At 39.6% G+C, this 22,404-nt stretch overlaps 1 protein-coding gene across 8 annotated transcripts in view; it reads left to right on the forward strand.

The window, feature by feature from the left end:
* Nucleotides 1-22,404, forward strand: part of LOC5569121 (mucin-17) — an 89,651-nt gene that overhangs the window by 56,697 nt on the left and 10,550 nt on the right. For 7 of the 8 annotated variants that reach the window (XM_001652674.2, XM_021844461.1, XM_021844462.1 and 4 more), the window contains exons 3-6: nt 5,698-7,447; nt 18,657-18,771; nt 18,967-19,604; nt 19,667-19,790. In XM_001652674.2, coding sequence (XP_001652724.2) covers nt 5,979-7,447; nt 18,657-18,771; nt 18,967-19,604; nt 19,667-19,790 — 2,346 coding nt within the window. In that variant the 5' untranslated portion in view covers nt 5,698-5,978. The remainder of the gene's footprint in view (nt 1-5,697; nt 7,448-18,656; nt 18,772-18,966; nt 19,605-19,666; nt 19,791-22,404) is intronic. The other variant, XM_021844466.1, reaches the window with a different exon arrangement.

Raw genomic sequence — 22,404 nt, forward strand, 5'->3', positions numbered from 1 at the left:
AAGAAAAGTAATGATTCACAAAGCCTAGTGTAACTAAATTTTGCGAAAATGAAACAGGAGTTAGATTTTTTATACTATTTGGTATGAAAAACGTATTCCTTAGGTATTATTGTTTTAAATTGCAATGTACAGGGTGGCCACCAAACCGGGAAAAGCGAAAAAAAGACGGGAATTTGAAAAAAAAAAACGGGAAGAACCTGGAATTTGAGATGTCACCGGGAAAACCGTTTTGAATGAACATATTCAAGTTCTAAATCTGCAAACCACCAAAAATAAGTTGTAGAAAGTTGATATGATTGATGATATTGCCATGAGGCATCTGTAATCTTGGAAGCACATGCGTGCTCGTTAATAAAGCAATCGTTGCTACACTCATTTCTGAGTTAACTACTAGAGATGTATGTGCTGTCACAATCGATGTTTCTGTTGGTGACCTCAACAGAAAATACGTCTATTGTTCGGTATATTTACCACATGATGAACCATCCCCAACGGATGACTTCAAACGAGTTGTCGTACACTGCGTAACAAAAGGCCTTCCGCTGATTGTGGGCAGTGATGCTAATGCTCATCACATCATCTGGGGCAGCTCAGATATCAATTTGAGAGGCTCCAGTCTGATGGAATACTTAAGTAGTACAGACCTTGGATTACTTAACATAGGCAATCGCCCAACCTTCATGGTTTCTAATAGAGAAGAAGTGTTAGACATAACGCTCTGCTCGAATAGAATCAGTCACGAGTTGACGAATTGGCATGTATCAGATGAGGAATCATTATCTGATCATCGCTACATCTTCTTTGAACATTCAAATGTAACTGCACAGACTTTGCGTTTTAGGAATCCCCGGTCAACAAACTGGGAACTCTATATTGAATTGGTTGCGACCAAATTTCATGGATATTCTCCGTCCATTGAAAATCCAAGTGATCTGGATGATGCAGTTGAAACTACAACATCCTACATTATGGAAGCTTTTGAAGAAGCATGTCCTCTGCGGTCTGTAAAGACTACAAGAGGGACCCCATGGTGGAATTCCGATCTGACTAGACTCAGGAAACAATGTAGAAGGAGTTGGAACAGACGCCGTTCAGCTGGATCAGAGTCGTTCAAGTCGGCTCGCAAGGCTTACAAGAAGGCTCTTCGCTCTGCTGAACGATCCGGCTGGAAAAACCTTTGTACAAATGTTTCCAGTTTGAGTGAAGTCAGTCGGCTGAACAAAATCCTTGCAAAATCTAAGGATTTCCAAGTGAACGAAATTCGCTTACCTAATGGTGACTTTACTTCTTCCGATGAAGAAGTTTTAGAATGTTTATTCAATACACACTTCCCCGGATGTGTGCACATAGCATCTACGGATGAACCAAATGTCTTTTCATGTAGTTACGAGTCTCTGGCCTCGGCTCGCAGTATCGTAACTACTGAATCGATTCAATGGGCACTTAATAGTTTTGCTCCTTTCAAATCTCCAGGAGCGGATGGGATTTATCCTGTTCTGCTCCAAAAGGGATTTGAGTTTATCAAACATGTTTTGAAAAAGCTACTTGTAAGCAGTTTTGCTACCGAGTATATTCCCAGATCCTGGCGTGATATTACTGTAAAGTTTATCCCGAAGGGAGGACGTGCGTCGTATGAAGAAGCGAAGAGTTTTAGACCAATCAGTCTGAGCTCTTTTCTTCTGAAATGTCTGGAACGCATTATCGATCATCACATCCGTGTGTTTATTTGGCAAACATGCCTCTTCATGTGAATCAACATGCTTACCAATTTGGAAAGTACACTGTGACTCTTTTACATAAAGTTGTATACGATATCGAAAAAGCATTCGCTCAGAAGCAATCCTTCTTGGGTGTTTTCTTAGATATAGAGGGTGCCTTTGATAACGTGTCTTTCGATGCCATAGTGGAAGCCGCGCGAAACCATGGGCTACCTACAATGATTACCAATTGGATTTATCAAATGCTCAAAACCGACATCTCTTCTCGACATTGCGTCAAGCAGCGAATCGAAAATTGAGTGTTTGCGGATGCCCCCAAGGGGGAGTCCTATCACCACTTTTGTGGAATCTCGTAGCAGATACGCTATTGAGGCAAATCAATAATTGCGGTTTTCCAACTTATGGATTTGCCGACGACTATCTATTTTTGATAGTTGGTATGCGCATAAGCACCCTATTCGACCTGATGCAAAGTGCTCTTCAGGTAGTCGAGAGTTGGTGGCTCCAATATGGCCTTTCGGTTATTCCGAATAAGACATCTATTGTTCTTTTTACGGAAAGACGAAAACGCGATGGAATTCGACCTTTACGTCTTTTTGGCACTGATATTAGTGTAACTGATCAGGTAAAGTAAGTCGGAGTCGTTCTAGATTCCAAACTTTCTTGGACACCTCACATTGATTTCAGAGTCAAAAAAGCTTGCATGGCCTTCGGTCAATGCCGGCGAACCTTTGGTAAAACTTGGGGCCTCAATCCAAGTATATCAAATGGATTTACACAACAGTTGTTCGATCAATATTGGCATATAGATGTCTTGTGTGGTGGCAAATGGGCGAAGTGAGAACAATCCAATCAAAATTGGGCCATCTCCAAAGGATGTGCTTGATGGCGATGTCTGGTGCGTTCTCTACGACTCCCACAGCAGCGCTCGAGGCCCTTTTCGACGTTGCGCCACTACACATCTTAAACAAGAAGCACTTTCTTGCTCTTACCGTTTATGGATACTGGATCTACTGGAGAAAATCCAGTGAATCTACACACACTTCGTTGTTTCCACTTTTGATGAATTGGGACTAAATTGTCCATGCTCCAAGTGATCTCACAATTGCTTGTCACTTTCCTTACAGGACATTTACCACTAAATTCCCTTCACGGGAAGAGTGGACGTCTGGCTATTTGGAAATAAGTATATTAAACAATATACACACTTAAATCAGAATGCCGAGATCAGCTGTGCAAATCTCGGTTAAAGTTCGTTTGCTGATATCTCAGCAAAAGTGACGTTTGATGTCAGCGGCACCCAAAGGTGCTGCTATAAACGAACTTGATTTTTTGCTGACATATCAGTTAAAATTATGTTGCTGATCGCTCGGCTGTGCGGATCTCGGTAAAAGAATGAAAATTAGCCGAGTTCAACTGAGTGTGTAGTATGTTACTCTGATGGTTCCCTTCTTGAACGTAGAGCTGGTGCTGGGGTATATTCTCGTGAGCTAAGGCTGAATCAGTTTTACTCACTTGGTAGAAACTGCACCATTTTTCAAGCAGAAATGTTTGCTCTTATGTGTGGAGTGCAATCAGCACTTAAACAGCGCGTAATGGGTAAAGTCATATACTTCTGTTCAGATAGTCAGGCTGCTATACAAGCTCTTGCTTCGGCCAACTCAAGGTCGAAGTTTATAATCGCATGTCTAACTCAAATTGAGGAACTGAATTCAGTCAACTCTGTAAACCTTGTATGGGTACCTGGCCAGTCTTCCATCGCTGGAAATGAATTGGCTGATGAGCTTGCTCGCGATGGACCATCGCACTTCATTGGCCCTGAGCCGGCTATTCCAATTTCGAAGTGCTGGGTGAAGCTTCAGATAAATTCTTGGGCAGCAACTCAGTACAAGCAATAATGGAATAGTTTGGAGTCGTGTCGTCAAACAAAATTGTATATTACTGAGCCATCTCCAAGGGTGGCGAAGTATTTAACAAATCTGTCAAAGCAGAATTGCAGTCTCTTGATCAGAGCGTTGACAGCCCAAGTAACATTAGTAGCTGAACAATAGTTTATTAAACTGAAATAATCTTGAGCGTGATTTGTTCAACTCTTAATCAGCAAAAATGTTTGTTGAGAAGCCACTGCCGACTAAACTTTCACATGGCAAATATTCAGCGTGCTGACTCGTTTGTGTGTGGTAGTTGTGACTCCGATTATGGAACTTCGTATAACCTGATATAATATGATTCTAATTAGTTTACCAAGTGAACTGAATTCAGAAGCCTAAATCTTCAGGACATTCTGTTATTCTTAACCCGCTGTGGTAATGAGCTATAGGCTCTCTTTACGCTCATGCGTTTTGCAGTGCCCTTTTTAGGGCGCTGTTCGAACCCATTGTGGTATGGAGCTACATGCTCTCATTTCGCTTATGCGATCTTCCCTCTTCAAGGGACCCCACTCCTATTTCCTACCATCTTACCCTTCCCTTTCCTCTCCCATCGGGTAGATAATGAAATAGGCTCAAATATGGCGATGGCACAAATCTCCTAACTGGTGGGGAACGTGCCTTTGGAGCCGGCCTTCTGATACCTGATACCCTCATAAGTTTGCCGATTCGCCAGCTGTGTGAAATCTGAATCTTTCGATTTTGCATATGTTTAGTGATTCAGAAACAGTATGACGTATCTACTAAACGAAATTTAAGGTTTGATTCTGCACATAAGTCGTTTACTATGAGCGTATGTACGGTTCATGCGCTAGCATCAACAATTTTGACAGTTGAGTCACTTTTCAAAACATACGGTGTATGTACGGTGTACATAGAAAATAATAAGGATTTAATAATCAAATAAATAAATAATGGTTTTAGCAATACTTTTGTAGACTCAATATGTAGATTATGCGTTTGTCGAGCACATGCAAAGCAAATATCGATTTGTTTATGCTTGTATATACGTCGGATTGAAGAGTTATGCTTGATTTATTAGAAATAAAGACTAAGATTCGGATGCATGGACAATTTCGGTGTCATTTCTTGACTTTATCAAGGGATCCGCTTTTGATTTTACCGATAAAGGTAAAGTGTGTTCGCACTCTCCGAAGACTATTTATAGCGGAATCTTTCAATTGGATCCCTTTCCTGAGTTAAGTTAGGAATGACAACTGTAAGAAAACCGAATACTTTATCACTTCTCGATTGTGACAAAGTATGACTAAACAAAAGACACGGATATACAGCAATAGATCAAATGTACTATACCATGGCATGATCGTCAAGAACAATGAAAAATAAATGTAATTTAAAGCATTGGTGATGAAATAGCAATGATATCCTGTAGCAAATCAAGTTGTTCAAAACCGGGGGCCAAGACATTGCTTTTGTAAGTAAGGGATGGTACACAAATTATGTCACGCTAAATTTCGACTTTTTCGATCACCTCTCCCCCCCCCCCCTTTGTCACGTTTTTTGTATGAGTCCTTCGATAATTTTGTAAGGCTTGTCACGTTCGGCTTGACCCCCTCCCCCCCCTTGGAGCGTGACGTAATTTGTGCATGACCCCTAATCTAGATTTTTTTCAATTAAAAATGGTTAGTTCTTGGTGGTTGGTTTGTTCGGCAAAGTTATTCAGTTTCATAAGTTACGCAAATTTGCAGACCACTTAGTCACTTGCCGTTTAGACTAAAATGAAAAAGTCCCTTGATTACTTACTTTATTCATTGTTTGTCATGGTTTTTTGTTAGCACCCCTTTCAACACTTTACAAATATTGAATGGTTTTATGATGGATAGCCCTTTGACTTTATCAATACAATAAAAGCTCCAGTTGAAGCTATTTTCGTTGAAATCACGAATTGTATGAGTTTTATTTGTCTCTAGTTATACGCAGTCCTATGTATCATTGAATCGATGCCTTCATGTCGTCCACCTTTCAAGTTATCGCTCACATTTCTTTAGAAAAAAAACTAATAGAACTTATTTTTTCCGTCTTTCTTGCAGCTTAAAATGGTCTTTTTGGCCCAAGGGCCGGGGCCCTTCGTCTCCCGCCGTGTCGTTTGTGACTGCAGCCGTAACAACGTCGAGTTCGTGAAACACAACAAAAGTTCTGTTCTGTCCAACGTTTACAACAAACATCAAGTCCAGCTAACGTCAGGAATTGCCTCCGAAGACTTGTTAGTACGCTTTGATTTTTCTTCGTCATTGTTTTTTAACTTTAGCGAAGAAAAACTACCGTCATTCGAGGGCCCGCCAGCAGCGGAAGCCCTTCTCGCTCTTTCTGCATGGATTCAATGAAACGTAGCGAGGCGAGTAACAGCCACCACCAAAGTAAGGTGGTTTTAACGAACCAAGGAACAGACAGCAATAACAAAGTAAATCTTAGCGGTAGTAATCTGAACAATAATACTGTAAGTAACAAGCAGCAAAACCAATCGGCTCCATTGAATCCAAATCAAGCGTCCACGCTGCCAAACACATCAACTTCATCGACGACGCCAGCAGCCGGTGATATTAACAAGGATTCAAATTTTGAATACGACGATAACGAGTGGGATGTTGGTATAGGTGATCTAATCATCGACCTAGACGCAGATATAGAAAAATCATCCGTTCAGTCCGGAACAGTATTGATTGGCGAAAATCCTTCCTCACCGACGCCGGATCCAACCATTCCATCAATATCTGCTGATGCTTTGAACGTGCTTAGTGAAGAAGATCTTACAACGGATTCGAAGAAAGCACATCCTGTAACAACGTCCTCGAAAGAGAGCAAACCGCCTGGAGTTGGTTTGGACAAAACAAAACTTCAAGCAGGCAGTGCAAAACCCTCGATTTCGGCAACCACGTCTGTAAAAGGAGGAACCACGTCTTCGACATCATCCAAATATCATTCCTCCTCTTCCTCTTCCTCATCCTTACCATCATTGTCATCGTTTCCATCGGGACATCATCATCATCATCATCACCATCACCACCACCATCATCATCACAAATCAAACAGCAACGTAGACTCTCAAAATCGCGGCAGCACGAACAACCTTTCCAAACATTCAGTGTTGCTTAGTCAACTTAATAGCACCAAAAATCCTAGTTCTTCAACCCTTGAAATAACTGGTTTGAAGCACCACCACAGTTCTAGCGGTGATAGTAGCAGTTTGAGCAACATGTCCTCCACGAACAGTAGTTCGGGTGGTAAATCAGCCACCAAACTAGCCGTAGATCACCAAGCCACGCTTGACAAAGGATTGAAAATGAAGATCAAACGTACTAAACCGGGCACGAAAACTTCGGAAGCTAAACATGAAATCGTGAAAGCTGAACAAAACGGTACTAGTTCACTATCGTCATCTGCGGATGAGAACAATGGTAATAGCAACAGTAGTTCCAACTCAAGTAACAAGAAACATTCGTCACAGTCACAGTCCCAAGCGCAACAAGTGGCAAGTCCCACCGTGCAACAGCAGCAGCAGCAGCAACAAGGGACAAAACGGGGAAGTAGCGGACATCGTCGCGATAAAACGAAAGAAAAGGCCACACATCACAATCAACGGGACAAAAATGAGCACAATAGTACTAGTAGCAGTAGCAATAGCTCAACATCAGCGACTGACCGGGGTTGTAGCTGTACGCACGAGATGCAAGTGAATGGAATCCAACAACCTTGCTCTAGTGCATCCTGTATAAGGAGTAGAACCTCAGATCAACAAATTAATCCGCTGGCGCAGCGGTTATCAAATCAAAATAACTCGAGGTAAGCAAACCAGCTTAAAAGCTAATCTTTTTTTTTGTTGCACTACTCATAAACGCATAATTGTCCCATGTGAACAGGAAATTCAGAAAACATGGGACCGACATGCGTTTATAGGCAGTGCAGTTGCTTACAAGTTAACGTATTTATTGTTTAGGAGGATTACTGGATACAACCTTTCACCAAACGAAAAAAAAACTACAAATTTAGATTTTACACAGAGGCGTCGCGTCCGCATGTGCAACATGTGCACTGCACAGGTGGCAACTCGTTCATCCAAACCACCTACAATATGTACTGCTTTTGATGTTCAATATAATAATTCTTCCAACAAAATTTATCCCATTTCATGTTTTTTCTATTGCTATTAGCCCATTTAAATTATTTCTATTGCTGATAGGTTGCAACACAATTTTCACCTATCAATTATTAAATTTTTGCTAAGCAAATGAAATGCAATAGCTGGTTCATGCGATCTGAGACCTAATTTTCCTAACGCGCTTCGCGCGATGTATGCTCCGCAACATTTTGTTCCATGCTACACTTTGCTGCTGTGACGATGGAAACCAACGCGTGCACTCTCATCGGGAAACGCGCTGTCTAGTATCGTACACGCAATCCTGCATATGTGGAAGAAAGCTTTTTGAACTACAAATGCCCGTGTGTTAGTAGCCAAAGCGTCAACTCTGGCCGGTGCACAGTTTTGCTACATCAACAAATTTGATCAGTTCGAGCGTGCGGATGGCGAGACAAGAGAGAAATCAGTCCACGAGAGAATTCCATTTTGCTTGCTCTCACGCTTGTGGTGTGAAGTGCAAGCGTGATTTTTCTGGCGGTAGGAAGTTTTTGCTAGTTGGCTTGGCACTCAGTACTCACGCTGTTGCTTTTTGTTGTCTACTGGTTAAAACCCGCGCCGATAACATGCAGCATCAGCACGGTGGTACTTACGGTGGCCAATCAGATGACAACCAGAAAACTAACTAGTATGTTTTAAAAGTCAGCATATTTCATGATGCGTGCACTGAGTAGGGTAAGGAGGGGCAGTATGGTCTTACGGGGTAATATGAGCCACCTTTCATTTGAACGTAAAAACCCGATTTTCATCCTGATAACCTTGGGACCTCATAAAGTATACTTAAATTAGCCATCAACGTAAAAACCGTGCGGAAATCTGATTTTGTACTTCATATATTCATGAAAATCTAAAGCGTTGATGCTACTACGAAAATCTTATATGATTTTGGATGTATAAATAAGCTTTGTATAAAGTTTCATTTATAGTTTCTAATTTTTAACAGCAGTTCGTTCTTCCACTATCTATAGGCATTATATGCACGAAATTCTGAAACAAATTTTCAATAAAACAGAATTTATATGGAACATCTAGGAACGGGGCAATATGGTTATAGCCGGTCAAAGCTCAAAAATATGCAATCAATACATGCCATTTTTGCAGTTTCATTGCAATAACGTTGCTGCACGTGATTTGAATTATAACTATTATTTTTAACTAGGTAAACTCATTTCAACGACAATGTTGCTGACAAATGAAGCTCTTAGAACCATGATTTATTGGACTGTCAGCAAAACATACAATTTCATGATTCAAATCAGGTTTCAGCCGAGTTTTTGTATAAAACTCTCATACATATTGCTTTCTTCTAAATTAAGCATTGCGAACGGTTTTACAATTAAAATAATAAGATTTAGTATTGTGGCTTATATTGCCCCGTATTGAGGACCGTTTCGCTCCGTATAGTGTAAAAATACTGATCGTTACTGAAATCGTTACTGATGACCTGCATAATTTGAATTATTTTTATGTTCAAATTTACAATTTGCCCATAATCATGAAAAATTGTTAAAATAGAATAACTATTGGTGCAATTGATAAATCAATTGCATATATTATCTCAAACGTTTTCAAACAACTGAAAAATTAGAAGAAAATTATATTTGAACACACATTTTTATTAAAAATAGTTTGAATCCAAGGTATACCTAATAATGACAAAAATAAAATGATACTAATTTAGAAGTGCACAGGTTGACAATGAGGCCACGCGACGCCTCTGATTTTACAGTAACCTCTATCTCAATTAGGCAGCATCCATTTATTACGTAACGCTAAAATTGCAAATTTTTGACCACCTCCCCCCCCTCCGTAACGCTTTTTGTATGAAAATTTTGAGCCTACTCCCCCCCTCCCCCTAGAGCGTTACGTAATTTGTGGATGCCGCCTGGACATCGACTATATCGGTTTATATCGACTTAGGCCTTTTCACGAGACGTTTCAAATCAGTTGATCTTGAAGCATTTTGACAATTCTTCTTCTTCTTTCTGGCGTTACGTCCCAACTGGGACCAAGCCTGCTTCTCAGATTAGAGTTCTTATGAGCACTTCCACAGTTATTAACTGAGAGCTTTCTTTGCCGATTGACCATTTTTGCATGTGTAGGGTAGATGTACCAGTTATGGACATAATGGTTCCCTATTTCGCCATACAGGATAATTTCATTATCTTCAATTTTTTAATCATTCTGTGTGTTTAAGTTGTTGGACATCAAATATATCTGGATGTTGAAACGTGCAAAAATATCCAATATGTGAAAGTTTTCGAAAAAGCACGTATGGCCAAATAGGGAATCATTATAGCCATAACTGGTACACTTTCCCTATATCGTGTGGCAGGTACGAAGATCTCTATGCCCTGGGAATCGAGAAAATTTCCTTTACGAAAAGATCCTCGACCAGCGGGATTCGAACCCACGACCCTCAGCATGGTCATGCGGAATACCTGCGCGGTTACCGCTACGGCTATCTGGGCCCCTCCATTTTGACAGTTCTTTTATGGAAATGACGCCCTGTCACATGAAAGGCCTATAGTACTGTCCCAGATGGGTCAAATTTCAACCGGTTCGTGTTCGACCACCCGGATATGGGTTCCCTATTTTGTCGAGATCGGGCCCTTTTGTCCCTGCCCCCGGAAGCGCTCTATGGTATTACTTCGGAGAGGGACCAGTGTATATACATTGTTACAGGGAACCAACTTCGGCAGGGCTAACCCTCTGCAGTCGAGCGGCACGCCATAGTCTCTGCAATTCCAGTATAATCTGAGTGGCAGCCGTAGTTTTTTTTAATTTCTTTATTAGTATTATTCCAAACATTACATTCATTATTTCTTATAAAAAAAATTTTCAATTTTAGCGTTACGTAATAAATGGACGCTGCCTAAGAGAAAAAAAAAACGTTTTCAATATACTTAACCTAAACATATAATGCATTAATCGTGGCAATAGAAGATTGTAACGATTTTTGCCTGAAATTATTGATTATTTTATTTGACATTTGTTCCAATGTTTCAACATTGGATATTCTATGTAACTCATTGGTACTATACCAGGGAGGAAGCCTCAGAATCATTTTCAAAATTTTATTTTGAATTCTCTGCAGAGCTTTCTTCCTGGTATTACAACAGCTAGTCCATATTGGTACAGCATACAACATGGCTGGCCTGAAAATTTGTTTGAATATCAAAAGCTTAACTTAAGAACAGACAAAGTTTTGATTTTCTATTGATAGAGACATTTTACATATTTGTTACATTTGGCTTGAATGCCCTCAATGTGATTTTTGAAAGTTAAATTCTTATCTAGCATGAGCCCTAGATACTTAACTTCATCTGACCAATTTATCGGAACCCCTTTCATCGTGACAACATGTCTACTTGAAGGTTTCAAATAAAGAGCTGTTTATGTGGGAATATTATTAGTTGAGTTTTGGAAGCATTAGAAGCAATCTTCCATTTTTGCAAGTATGAAGAAAAAATATACAAACTTTTTTGCAATCGACTACAGATGACACGCAGGCTTCGTCCTTTGGCGCAGAGGCCTGTGTCATCAGCAAAGATTTTTGACATCCCTGAGATAACTCAGGTAAGTCAGATGTGAAAATATTGTATAACATTGGTCCCAAAATGCTGCCTTGAGGAACACCAGCTCTTACAGGAATTCTTTCAGACCTGGAGTTCTGATAATTAACCTGAAGTGTACGATTTAACAGATAACTTTGAATTATTCTAACAATGTTTGTTGGAAAATTAAAGTTTTTTTAATTTTACAATCAAGCCTTCATGCCAAACACTGTTGAATGCTTTTTCTATATCCAGAAGAACAAGACCAGTAGAATAGCCTTCAGTTTTGTTGGAACAGATTAAATTTGTTACACGTAAAAGTTGATGAGTGGTCGAATGTCCATGGCGGAATCCGAACTGTTCATTGGCAATAAATTGAATTTTCGTTGATGCGGACCATCATTCTGTTCAAAATAACCTTTTCAAAAGGTTACTGATGGAGGAAAGCAAACTGATTGGATGATAGCTAGAAGCTTCTGCAGGATTTTTGTCTGGTTTTAAAATTGGTACAACCTTAGCATTTTTCCATTTGTCAGGAAAATATGCTAATTGAAAACATTTGTTAAATATATCAACTAAGAATGATAAGCTACTTTCTGGAAGTTTCTTGATGAGGATGTAGAAAATTCCATCATCGCCAGGAGCTTTCATATTTTTGATTTTTTTAATAATAGTTCTCACTTCTTCCAAATCAGTCTCCCAGGAATTTTCGAACACGTTCTCTTGATTGAGAATATTTTCTAAGTCCTGAGTAACTTAACTTGATTTTCAATTGGACTGGTCCCAAATTAAAATTGTGCGCGCTTTCAAACTGCATAGCTTTTTAGATCTTTTTTTGTTAAATTGAACTAAATAATATTCTTGAGAAAGCCCTTTCCGAACAATGCCAGATTGTGTTCTCTTTTTCATAATGATTACTTGGACTGTGGAAACTCCAAGTAAATCGTTAATTCCATATTTGATCTCTTCAGGTGACCTATAATCACTTGAGAGACTTTTCAAGACTACTTTGAACAAACGTTCGGTTTTGTCGTCATAAGTAAAAAAAATGTGCTTCTTCTCTTCAAGATGTTTGAGAAGAAGTTCGAGATCTTTGAGAGCTTCCGGCAAAACGCGATAGTCTCCTTTCTTTGCGATTTGGAAGGAAACCTTGATTCCCCTAATGGAGTTCAAGATCTCCTACCTAAATCCCCCAAATTCGGAACAACTGACCACGATAGGCGGCACTCTTTGCTTTCTCACTTGAATCAAAGAGCCTGGGCTAGAGACTGCTTCGATTTGGTGTTTCGAAAATTTGTCTAGATATCTTTTATTTATTTATTTATTTATTTATCACTCTTGGAAGAAACAGGGTGGCCACCGAACCGGGAAAAACGGGAAAAGCGGGAAAAAGACGGGAATTTGAATCCACCGGGAAAAAGACGGGAAAAACCGGGAATTTGAGTTGATCACCGGGAAAATCGATTATGAACGAACATCGTTGAGCACATAACTTACAAATCAAAATCAAAATTGTTTATTTAAAGCTGTTATGTTTGATTGCATTGTAATGAAGCATCTGTGAATTTGTACAAATAGGGCAAACGCTCCAATAGTTGAGGTAGTATGTTTTTACATGTTCCTTTCTAATAAATTATTATATGATATTTTTCTATGATGTACGATGGGAAAATGATGCAAGCAATCGAATAATATCCCCGAAATTTACTCGTTAAGCTATTTAAAACATTTATTCTGCTCAAAAAGTTTGCTTTTTGCAACCGTACCCATAGTGCAGGGTCCCATAAGCAATCAATACTTAAAACATACCACCACCAAAGGATCAGTGTTCCTATTATTGGTGCATGGGTTTTTGCAGGGAATTTTTAAATAAATCGTAATTTCATACATTTAAATGATAGAAGGACTGGGTCCTATAAGCAATCAATGTATTATTTCATTTTCAAGAGATGAGCCACCCTCGGCATGTAAATCTCTCGAATAAAGTTATTTATCTATCCTGTTTTTTATCTTAAACTTATTTGGTTTAGAGAACCCTTCATTCTCATGAAGAAAGAATCGAAGGATTAGAAGTTGTGGAATTATCTTCAACCTAAATAACTATTTGGGACCCTGGATGGTTTACTTTGGCTTTTGGGGTTTTGTTGGCCAATTGTCTTGACAGTAAGATGCACCTAAGTAAGAAGCGTATTGTTGAAAAATATGGGTTCAGTAGTTCCCTCCCCTTGGTTATGCGACCTTGCCGCGATGGGAGGGCATAATCCATTAGCCCATATGATGGAAACCAAAGGCGTAACCTGTAGTGGTGGTATCACATTTTGGCATTTTTTGCTTAAAGCCGCGTCATAATTCATATGGCATAGACGCAATAATATCTCGGATGTGATCCAACGGACATTCTGCGTCATTGATAGAATTGATGCCCATTTCAAATAATTAATCTATTCGAAGTGGACATTAATACCTGGGAGGGAGGCACCGATACTACACACGAAATATAGAACAACGTTTGTTTGAACTGCAAGATAACTCCAGCTTGCCAACAACAATCAAGGCAGGCTTGGGGAAAACTGCTAGTTTTCTTTTGTTGTGTACTTTCGATCTTTCCTGACAAACATGGAAAAAGGGGGCCACAGTTTTCTATGCAATAAATATTAATTTTCATTGGAAAAAGTAAAACGATGCGTTTTTCAATGCTTTATATTCAATCAGTTCAAAGGTGCTCACGTGACATTACTTGCATTATGTGCATGAATTGATTTTCATTCAGTTTTTGTCACTTTTGATGAAATGCGAAAATGTGTTTTAATCAGTTACGCGCTTTTTTCATGTTAGTCCAATGTTTGAGATCTGGGCTCACAGCGGAATCTCGGCTCACTATGACGTACAGAAATTTTGTATTGGTTTCTCCCTCCCAGATTAATACTATTGGTGACGTTTAGTTTGCCTTTTGCTAACCAGAATGATCCGTAGCCACTCTTACTATTAGCTAGCTAGATACATCGTTATCATATACGACGTAGGGAATACTTAGGAACTCTTAGGAAAATTACTAGTAGATTCACTGAGTAGAAATAAGTGGCGACAATCTTATTTTAATATGGTTTTTACCAGGTCCGTCACACTCGGGCTCAGATTGGGTACCACTTCTAGTACTGCATTTGGTCCCTCGGTAGTACAAAAGGTACCCAAGTTTGACAGATCACAGTACACTTTTCACGGCATTCTAGATTACCTTATGAGCCATAAAATTTTGGGCAACTGCAAGGGACATGGAGGTCTTTAATTTGTCTTTGGTTTTTACATTGCCATAATAAGAAATACCTCCTTTGTAACAGCGGTATAAATAATCTAATTCCAGCTTCATTTTCGCAAAATTTACAAGTAGAAAGTAGGCGTTGTGAAGCATTGCATTTGCCATCGAAAAGTTAATCTTGTAGGAGACTGTAATAAAAGCCTAAGGTAACTTTACTCTTCAATATTCACTATAAAAATGACTATGGAAAGTAAGACGCTGAGATCGATCGATCATTAGGGTACACTTGCTAGTTTCGAAAAATTGTTGAACAGACAAGGAAAGCGACTTTTTTCTTTAAGGATATATGAACGTAATGACCAATAAATACTTTTAACAACAAAAATGAAATTAACTAGAACTACTACTAAACAGCCTAATTTTGTTAAGACTTGACGACAATTGACATTTAAGACTCTAATCTTACGTAAAAGACAGGAGTAATCAGAATAGCACTTGAATGACAAATTATTCAAAACCATTTCGACTAGACAGTATTAGTAATGGTACTACTACACTACTATTTCAAACAAATTCTGATAGAGCTGCTGATTTTCATAATGCTTCCTTTTCTCAGAAGCAAGGGAATATGGGTACTTTTCAAAAACTACCACGTCACAATACTAATAAAAAAGCAGTGTTCATGTGGGCGCCATTGCCTAGTCCGTCTGAGTGTTGGTCCTGGTAGAGGGGAAACTTGGCAAAAGCCAGACCGAGGGTTCAGCCTTGACAAGTTAAGCTGTCAGGCAGCTCCAACTGAATACCATACAAAAAAAAAATATATGGGTTCAGTAGCTTGAGAAAAAAAGTCTACCGAAGCGAACAAAAACTGACAAAAATCTCCTTACTATCACAATTAAAAACCGGGAAAATTCTGAAAAATATAACGGGAAAAAAGCGGGAATTTGAAAATTGAATTTTGGTGGCCACCCTGAAGAAAGTTCGCATTCCGAAGAAACGTTCTATCTTCCATTCTTGCCACGTTTATTGACAGTTTTAAACCCCACTTTTTGAAAGGAAGTTGTGAATTCAGAGATTCACCCTTCCTTTTGTTTGTGGTTGCAAGCATGTTTAGTGAATGAACGAAAGAAGACGTGACCTTCGAGAGGTTTTTTTCCCAGGTCTAAACAAGGATCATAAAGGGATCAACAGTAGAAAAAATAGAACTGAAAAGTACGGTTTTAGTAGCACTGAAAAGTATCGTATTTTTTTAGCACTGAAAAGTACTGTTTTTTAGCACTGAAAGTACTGTTTTATTGCTTTAGGTAGTTTTTATGGACTTCCAAGAGCAGAGAGAATTCGTGAACGTATTATTGCACGAAGGTACGATGCGCACAGATTTGTTGCTATCGGGAATTTATCCAAAGAAGCGTTGAAAGCAACCCATAAGCTGTTCTGGGAAAATCGGTTGAAACTTACCAGAAAGTCATCAAGAATTAGCAGTAACAAAGACTTGATGAATTATATGCTCCTTTGCACAGACCCATCAATATCCGGAACAATGCCAATGGGAAAGTCCAAGTAAATCATTAATTCCATTTTTGATCTCTTCAGGTGACTTATAGTCACTTGAGAGACTTTTCAAGACTACTTTGAACAAACGTTCAGTTTTGTCCTCATAAATAAAAAAAATGTGCTTCTTGTCTTCAAGATGTTTGAGAAGAAGTTCGAGATCTTTGAGAGCTTCCGGCAAAACGCGACAGTCTCCTTTCTTTGCGATTTGGAACTTTGGTAGGAAACCTTGATTCCCCTAATGGAGTTCAAGATCTCCTGCCTAAATCCCCCAAATTCGGAACAACTGACCACGATAGGCGGCACTCTTTGCTTCCTCACTTGAAACAAAGAGCCTGGGCTAGAGGCTGCTTCGATTTGGTGTTCGGACAATTTGTCTAGAGCATCGAATTGATTGATTGCTCATTTCGATACAATTATCAACATTATTCATTTCACCCTTGGAAGAAAGTTCGCATTCCGGAGAAACGTCCTTTCTTCCATTCTTGCCACGTTTAGTGACAGTTTTAAATCCCACTCTTTTGGAAGGAAGTTGTGAATTCAGAGATTCACCCTTCCTTTTATTTGTAGTTGCAACCATGTTTAGTGAAAAAAAAACGAAAGAAGACGTGACCTCCTAAGAGGTTTTTTCCCAAGACGGTGTCCAAGAAGGATTACCAACGCTAGCTTTCGCCAACGGGTCCAACGAAAAATCGAAAGCACGGGTCCAAACAAGGATCGTAAAGGGATCAATAGTAGAAGAAATAGTACTGAAAAGTATTGTTTTAGTAGCATTAAAAAGTACCGTTTTTAATTTTTGCACTGAAATGTACTGTTTTTGTAGCACTGAAAAGTACTGTTTCATTGCTTTAGGTAGTTTTTAAAAAACTTCCAAGAGCAGAGAAAATTCGTGTACGCACAGCACGAAGGTATGATGCGCATTGTACGTCTGCAATCATTATGTGCAATTCATTGTTATTGATTGGAAACATCAGATAAATATCTAAGTCATAATCACTTCATAAAATCATTTTTTCAAATTCTATCAAATTTACCGACGTCTGCGTACATTTTGTGCTACATTATGACATAAAAACAATCGAGTTCAATAAATCAAGCGTGTGCTAGAATAAGGGCGTATGTCGCATGATCGATTTCTCTTCATCGATCCTCTCTTCTGGGAATAAAGGTGACAAGATGCGGGTTTGTCAGCACTTTTTTCACTTTAGGGAGCTAGGCACCGATGTAATCTTGCTTCCTGAGGTGAACAAATGCTGACAAACCCGCATCTTGTCACCTTTATTCAAAGAAGAGAGGATCGATGAAGAGAAATCGATCATGCGACTTATGCCCTTATTCTAGCACACGCTTGAAATATTTGAACTCAAAATTCGTCTCAAACGAGCGGAATCTGGTGCACTGTTGGTATATCACTGTCGGCATTATGTAATTTCTCAATAGTCGATATCACATGAAACAGTTTTAGTTCTTGTTTAATTGATATTGTTATTGAGTATATTGTATTATTTTTAAAATCTTTGGCATTGCCAACGCCCTGGCCTGGATCATGGGGATTGACGGTGCCAAAGTGAAGGTGCACCGTAAAATAATATCCGTCTGTATAACATATCACCTTCCCCATAGTTTGGCACACCTCTAACGGATCATGATTTATCATGAAATTGCATTTGAAGTGATTGTGAGGGTTACGTTAATACCACAGACATAATAATAACAGTATGCATTTTGCACTTATTTCTTTAAACAAAAACACTAGTGCCTAGTTCTTTACACTTTTACAATGACAGTGTTCATAACAATGACAGCAAGTGCAATAGAAGTGATCGAAGTATTTTTTTATTTTTTGTTACGGTCGTTGTGATAATTCGTAGTTCAAATTAATAGTAAAAAATAAATAAATGTAAACATCTTTCAATTATTGGTAATAAAATAAATTGGTATGAAAGTGGCGTGATGTAGTATTGGTGAATCTTTTAGCTGTGATAGTGGAAAGTGATTACGAAAGTTCATGAATGATAATCGGTAATAGAAGTGATAGTCTCAAAAACAAAAGTGTCGACAGCAAAAGTGTGGCAATTATGTGACAGTAAATGATAAAATAAAATGGGGAATGAGGACCTTTTAATAAAACTATTTCGTTCTTCACTTTAACCACTCTAGTAGCATTTCAGGCCTTGTCATAGTTTGACAGTAGTTTAAACTGCTAGACTGCAAAAGTACGGTAAGGGCTGATTGCTGCTAGGGTATACAGTGACCATTTGAGCAACATTGCTTAGGAACGCCTGTGTGATGAATGCAATAGAGGCTTATCAAAACAAATGCTGGGAAGGAGCTTAGGGCAGATTAAAAGTGCCAGTACTACCCCTATCGCTACTGACAAAAAAAAGAAAATCATTGGCATTGCCAACTAATTTCATATCTTGTTTTTATTGAAATCACTTAATTTACTACTCAATTTCATAACACCCACAAACCTTTTTTTTCTCATTTCAGTACAACCACTTCAAATAGTTTATTCTCTTCGAATTCAAATACGGGTTCTTCGTTAAGTAGTAGTAGTAATACTCCAAACGCTCCTGGCCCACCGTCCTTAAAGGACAGCAGTAAGGTAATACTCAAATTTACAATAAAACTCAATTTTCTGTCTGTGTTAACCTGTTTGTTAAAAAAACGAAATTTTGCTTTTGAAATTGTTTGTAACGTTTCGTAAACTCAATTATTTTAATATTCGTAACAATTGTGTAAATTTTTGGCTATTTCTTCTTTTTCTCGTCACTAACATTTTTGCAAAACTATGCAACAGAGTAAAGCTGTAGTACCAATCATAATCCATTCATCGTCACAGATCTCTTCCGCGGCGGCCGCCAACAATTCCCAGTTATCGAACCTCCAACACTCTACCTCATCTAGTGGTAGCAGTAGTGGCGGCAGTGGTAACAGTAACAGTTCCAGCAGTAGCACCAACAGTTCCAGTTCTAGCGGCAGCAATAGTAGTTCAGCGAACAATGTGTTAAAGTCGCAACTCCAATCCACGGCGCCTCCATCAAGTCTATTGAATGCGTTGTCGTCGGGATCATCTTCAGCGACTGGCTCGTCATCATCTGGCAATGTGTCGTCTGCTACTTCCTCCAGTTCACACATGAGTGGTGATGCGAATTCAACGTTGCTCAAGGACGATAAGAACAGCACTAGTCCACCGCCGGCAAAACGCCATAAATGTGATCCAAAAGATATGGTGGATGTGTGCGTGGGAACCTCGGTTGGTACCATTACCGAGCCAGACTGTCTTGGGCCGTGTGAGCCTGGAACGTCCGTAACTTTGGAAGGTATTGTTTGGCATGAGACCGAAGGAGGAGTTTTAGTTGTTAATGTTACATGGCGAGGTAAAACCTACGTCGGTACTCTAATAGACTGTACAAAACATGACTGGGCACCACCACGGTACGTACAACGCTTTTATGCTGCCGTTGAGTTTTTCTCTAACGTTATTTCAATCATTTCAGATTTTGTGATTCACCAACTGAAGAGTTGGATTCGCGAACACCGAAGGGCAGAGCTAAACGCAATCGCGGATCGGCACTGTTTCCTGTGAACGACCTTAGCAATTTCACCGAAACCCGAAGTTCTGTGAGTCTTGAGTAACAGTTTTATTTACTTATAGATTATATTGTACCTTCACAATATCACATTTACTATAGATAACACGTTCTTCTAGCACTCAAATCGTCCTGAGCATCCGACGTTCATAAACACCAATTGCTTGTAGGTCTTTCTAGAGCATAGTCCACGTCATGCCCTTAGAGAAGATTTAAATATGACGTTCATTGTTTTTCTGGAATCTCCCGTATCACACTTTTGTAGACCCCCCTTTCCCTAATTAATGTTCCCTTACGAGCACTACCATTGTTATGAGGTTTTGTACCTATTAATTTTGTGTGAGGACGAATCTTTTTAGACCGCAGGTTCTTCTGGGGCCCATCGTAAGCAGTGTTGTGAAAAACTCAATTTCTCACAACTCACGCTTGAGATTTTTCATGCGTGAGTTGTCAATCATGCAACTCAGCAGTCAAAAAATCATGGATGATATGGCTCACCTTTTTAACTCATTGTCTCGTATTTCCACAGTTTACTCACACACGGCAATAATTTCTTGTTAGTCTGGTAAAATTATGTTAATCCTTTCTAACGTAAACAACAACATTCGGGTTTCACGAGTTTTTGCCGGGTTTTGCGACTGAATCATTTTTTACGGTTTGAGTTGATTGAGTTGATTTTGCATCAACATCTCAAGCGTGAGATTTGCGAAGCAGATCTCTAATGAGTTTGCTCTCACGGGAGAGCGTACTGATTGAGATTTTGAGTGTGAGTCTATCAACACTGATAGTAAGCACGACTTCTATAGATAATGCACCATTTATTTCACGATTAAGGTTGTTGTCCGCCGTCATCAAGGATCCGAGATAAACGAACTTCTCCACCACCTCGAAGGTTCCCCGTCAATCGTGACGCTGGTTTCTAGGCGAGTTCTTTCGTGTTCGGTCCCGTCCACCAATATGTTATTTTTGATGCATTCAACTCTAGTCCTACTTTATGCTTCGTGCTGTAGGCGAGTGTACTAACATTTCTACCATCGTTCCAAATGTTATATTGATTATATGGTGAACAACGACCCGAAACTCCTTTTCATTAACCTTGTCATAGCCTCCAGCGAGAACTGGACGAACTGGAAAGCTTGTCCGAAGTTGTTCATTGTCGCTCAAACTATTATTCTCATGAGCTTTCCGTGAAAATTATGTTTGTCAATGATCTTCCACAGCTGTAACTGTAACGACTTGGTCCGTCCTCGAGCGCCCGTTCACAAGGCTAACCCTCGAAGTTATTCGCTATTTGTGACAGATAACAGAAGATGACCTGGAATAATACTCACATTACAGTTGGTCGCTCTTTTTGTAAATATGGAATACAACCTCATGCTTGTTAACGGTCGATTGCTGTTCTGTCACCAGATTCTGACTATCAGCCTATGCAGACAAGCAGCCAACTACTTCGGGCCCATATTGTTTAGTTCCGCTCAATACCATCCTTCCCAGCTGCTTTATTAAGGTTATTAGGGGTTAAGCTAAAAGTGGGAGCTAATAGTTGATATTGTCCAACATTCCGAGCTAGTTATTACTTTCATTGAATGGGCACTGAGAGGTTAGGTGGCGTAATGGGGGCCATCGTTGATAAAACTCGAATGAATGGGTAATGACCAGCGATGCAGGTCAAGAACCTGAAAGGCACAATTTAAACCACGTGTTATTCACTTACACAGCAACTGTTAAAGCAGCAAGTCGAAAGTTTATTTTCCAAAGATATTGTAGTTACAATTTCGAGTGGAAATAAGTAGTCCAGGACGCGTAGGAGGGTCCCTGAAAACTCCACCAATTCAACCCTACTAGAGCGTAGCCGAAGTCTGAAAGGGCAGTAGAAGCACGACGCAGGCCGTAACCAGAAGAGCCAGAAAGACATGGACAGGTTATAGCTATCCAGTTATAGCTGGAAGAAGGAGGGACTCCAAAGTGAACAGGTTTAATTAGCCAATAAGAAAATATTAGGAAATAAACAGGTAGAAGATAGTGTCCGCATCAAGCTTAGAAGGAAATAAAGTAGAAGATTCAGTAGAGAAGTGGTCGGGGTTTCCTGTGTTTCTGGAACGATAAGTTGTGGGATTCGTGGCCGTGCGATTAGTGTTACCAAGCATTTAGCCGCATCGTGTCAAGAAGTGTGGGTTCGATTCCCGCTTCAGTTCGGAAAACTTTTCGTCAGGAAAGTATTTCGACTGTGCCACTGGGCGTTGCATGTTAGTCCGTTGTCTAGTGTGGTGCTTCCTTCAAAGGGCAAATCGTCCACTGGAAGCATTAACGTGTCGGTGTCAAAAGCTCCTGTCTGCAGAACATTTAGGTGAGCTTACCGATTCTGAAGCAGTTGAGTCAAAGAGCCTTCAAGCCGCTCCCAATCGAGAATTACATCCGCCGGCAAAATGTTCTCTGTGGTTTGATACAACATTTTGGAAATTTTACCGTACACTTCGAGCCGCTCCATTTCTAGACACTTCACTTTTTCCAGTCGACGTCTTCACTCCTGAAACAGGTGATTCTGCTGCTTTCGTTTCTGTCTAAAACACTCTACGTTTGCTTGTTGCTGCATTGAATTGTCCGCACTGCATTCTTTTCCTCTAGAATCACTCAAAATTCTTCGT

Source organism: Aedes aegypti, chromosome 2 (assembly GCF_002204515.2).
Source record: "Aedes aegypti strain LVP_AGWG chromosome 2, AaegL5.0 Primary Assembly, whole genome shotgun sequence".
Classification (NCBI taxonomy): domain Eukaryota; kingdom Metazoa; phylum Arthropoda; class Insecta; order Diptera; family Culicidae; genus Aedes; species Aedes aegypti.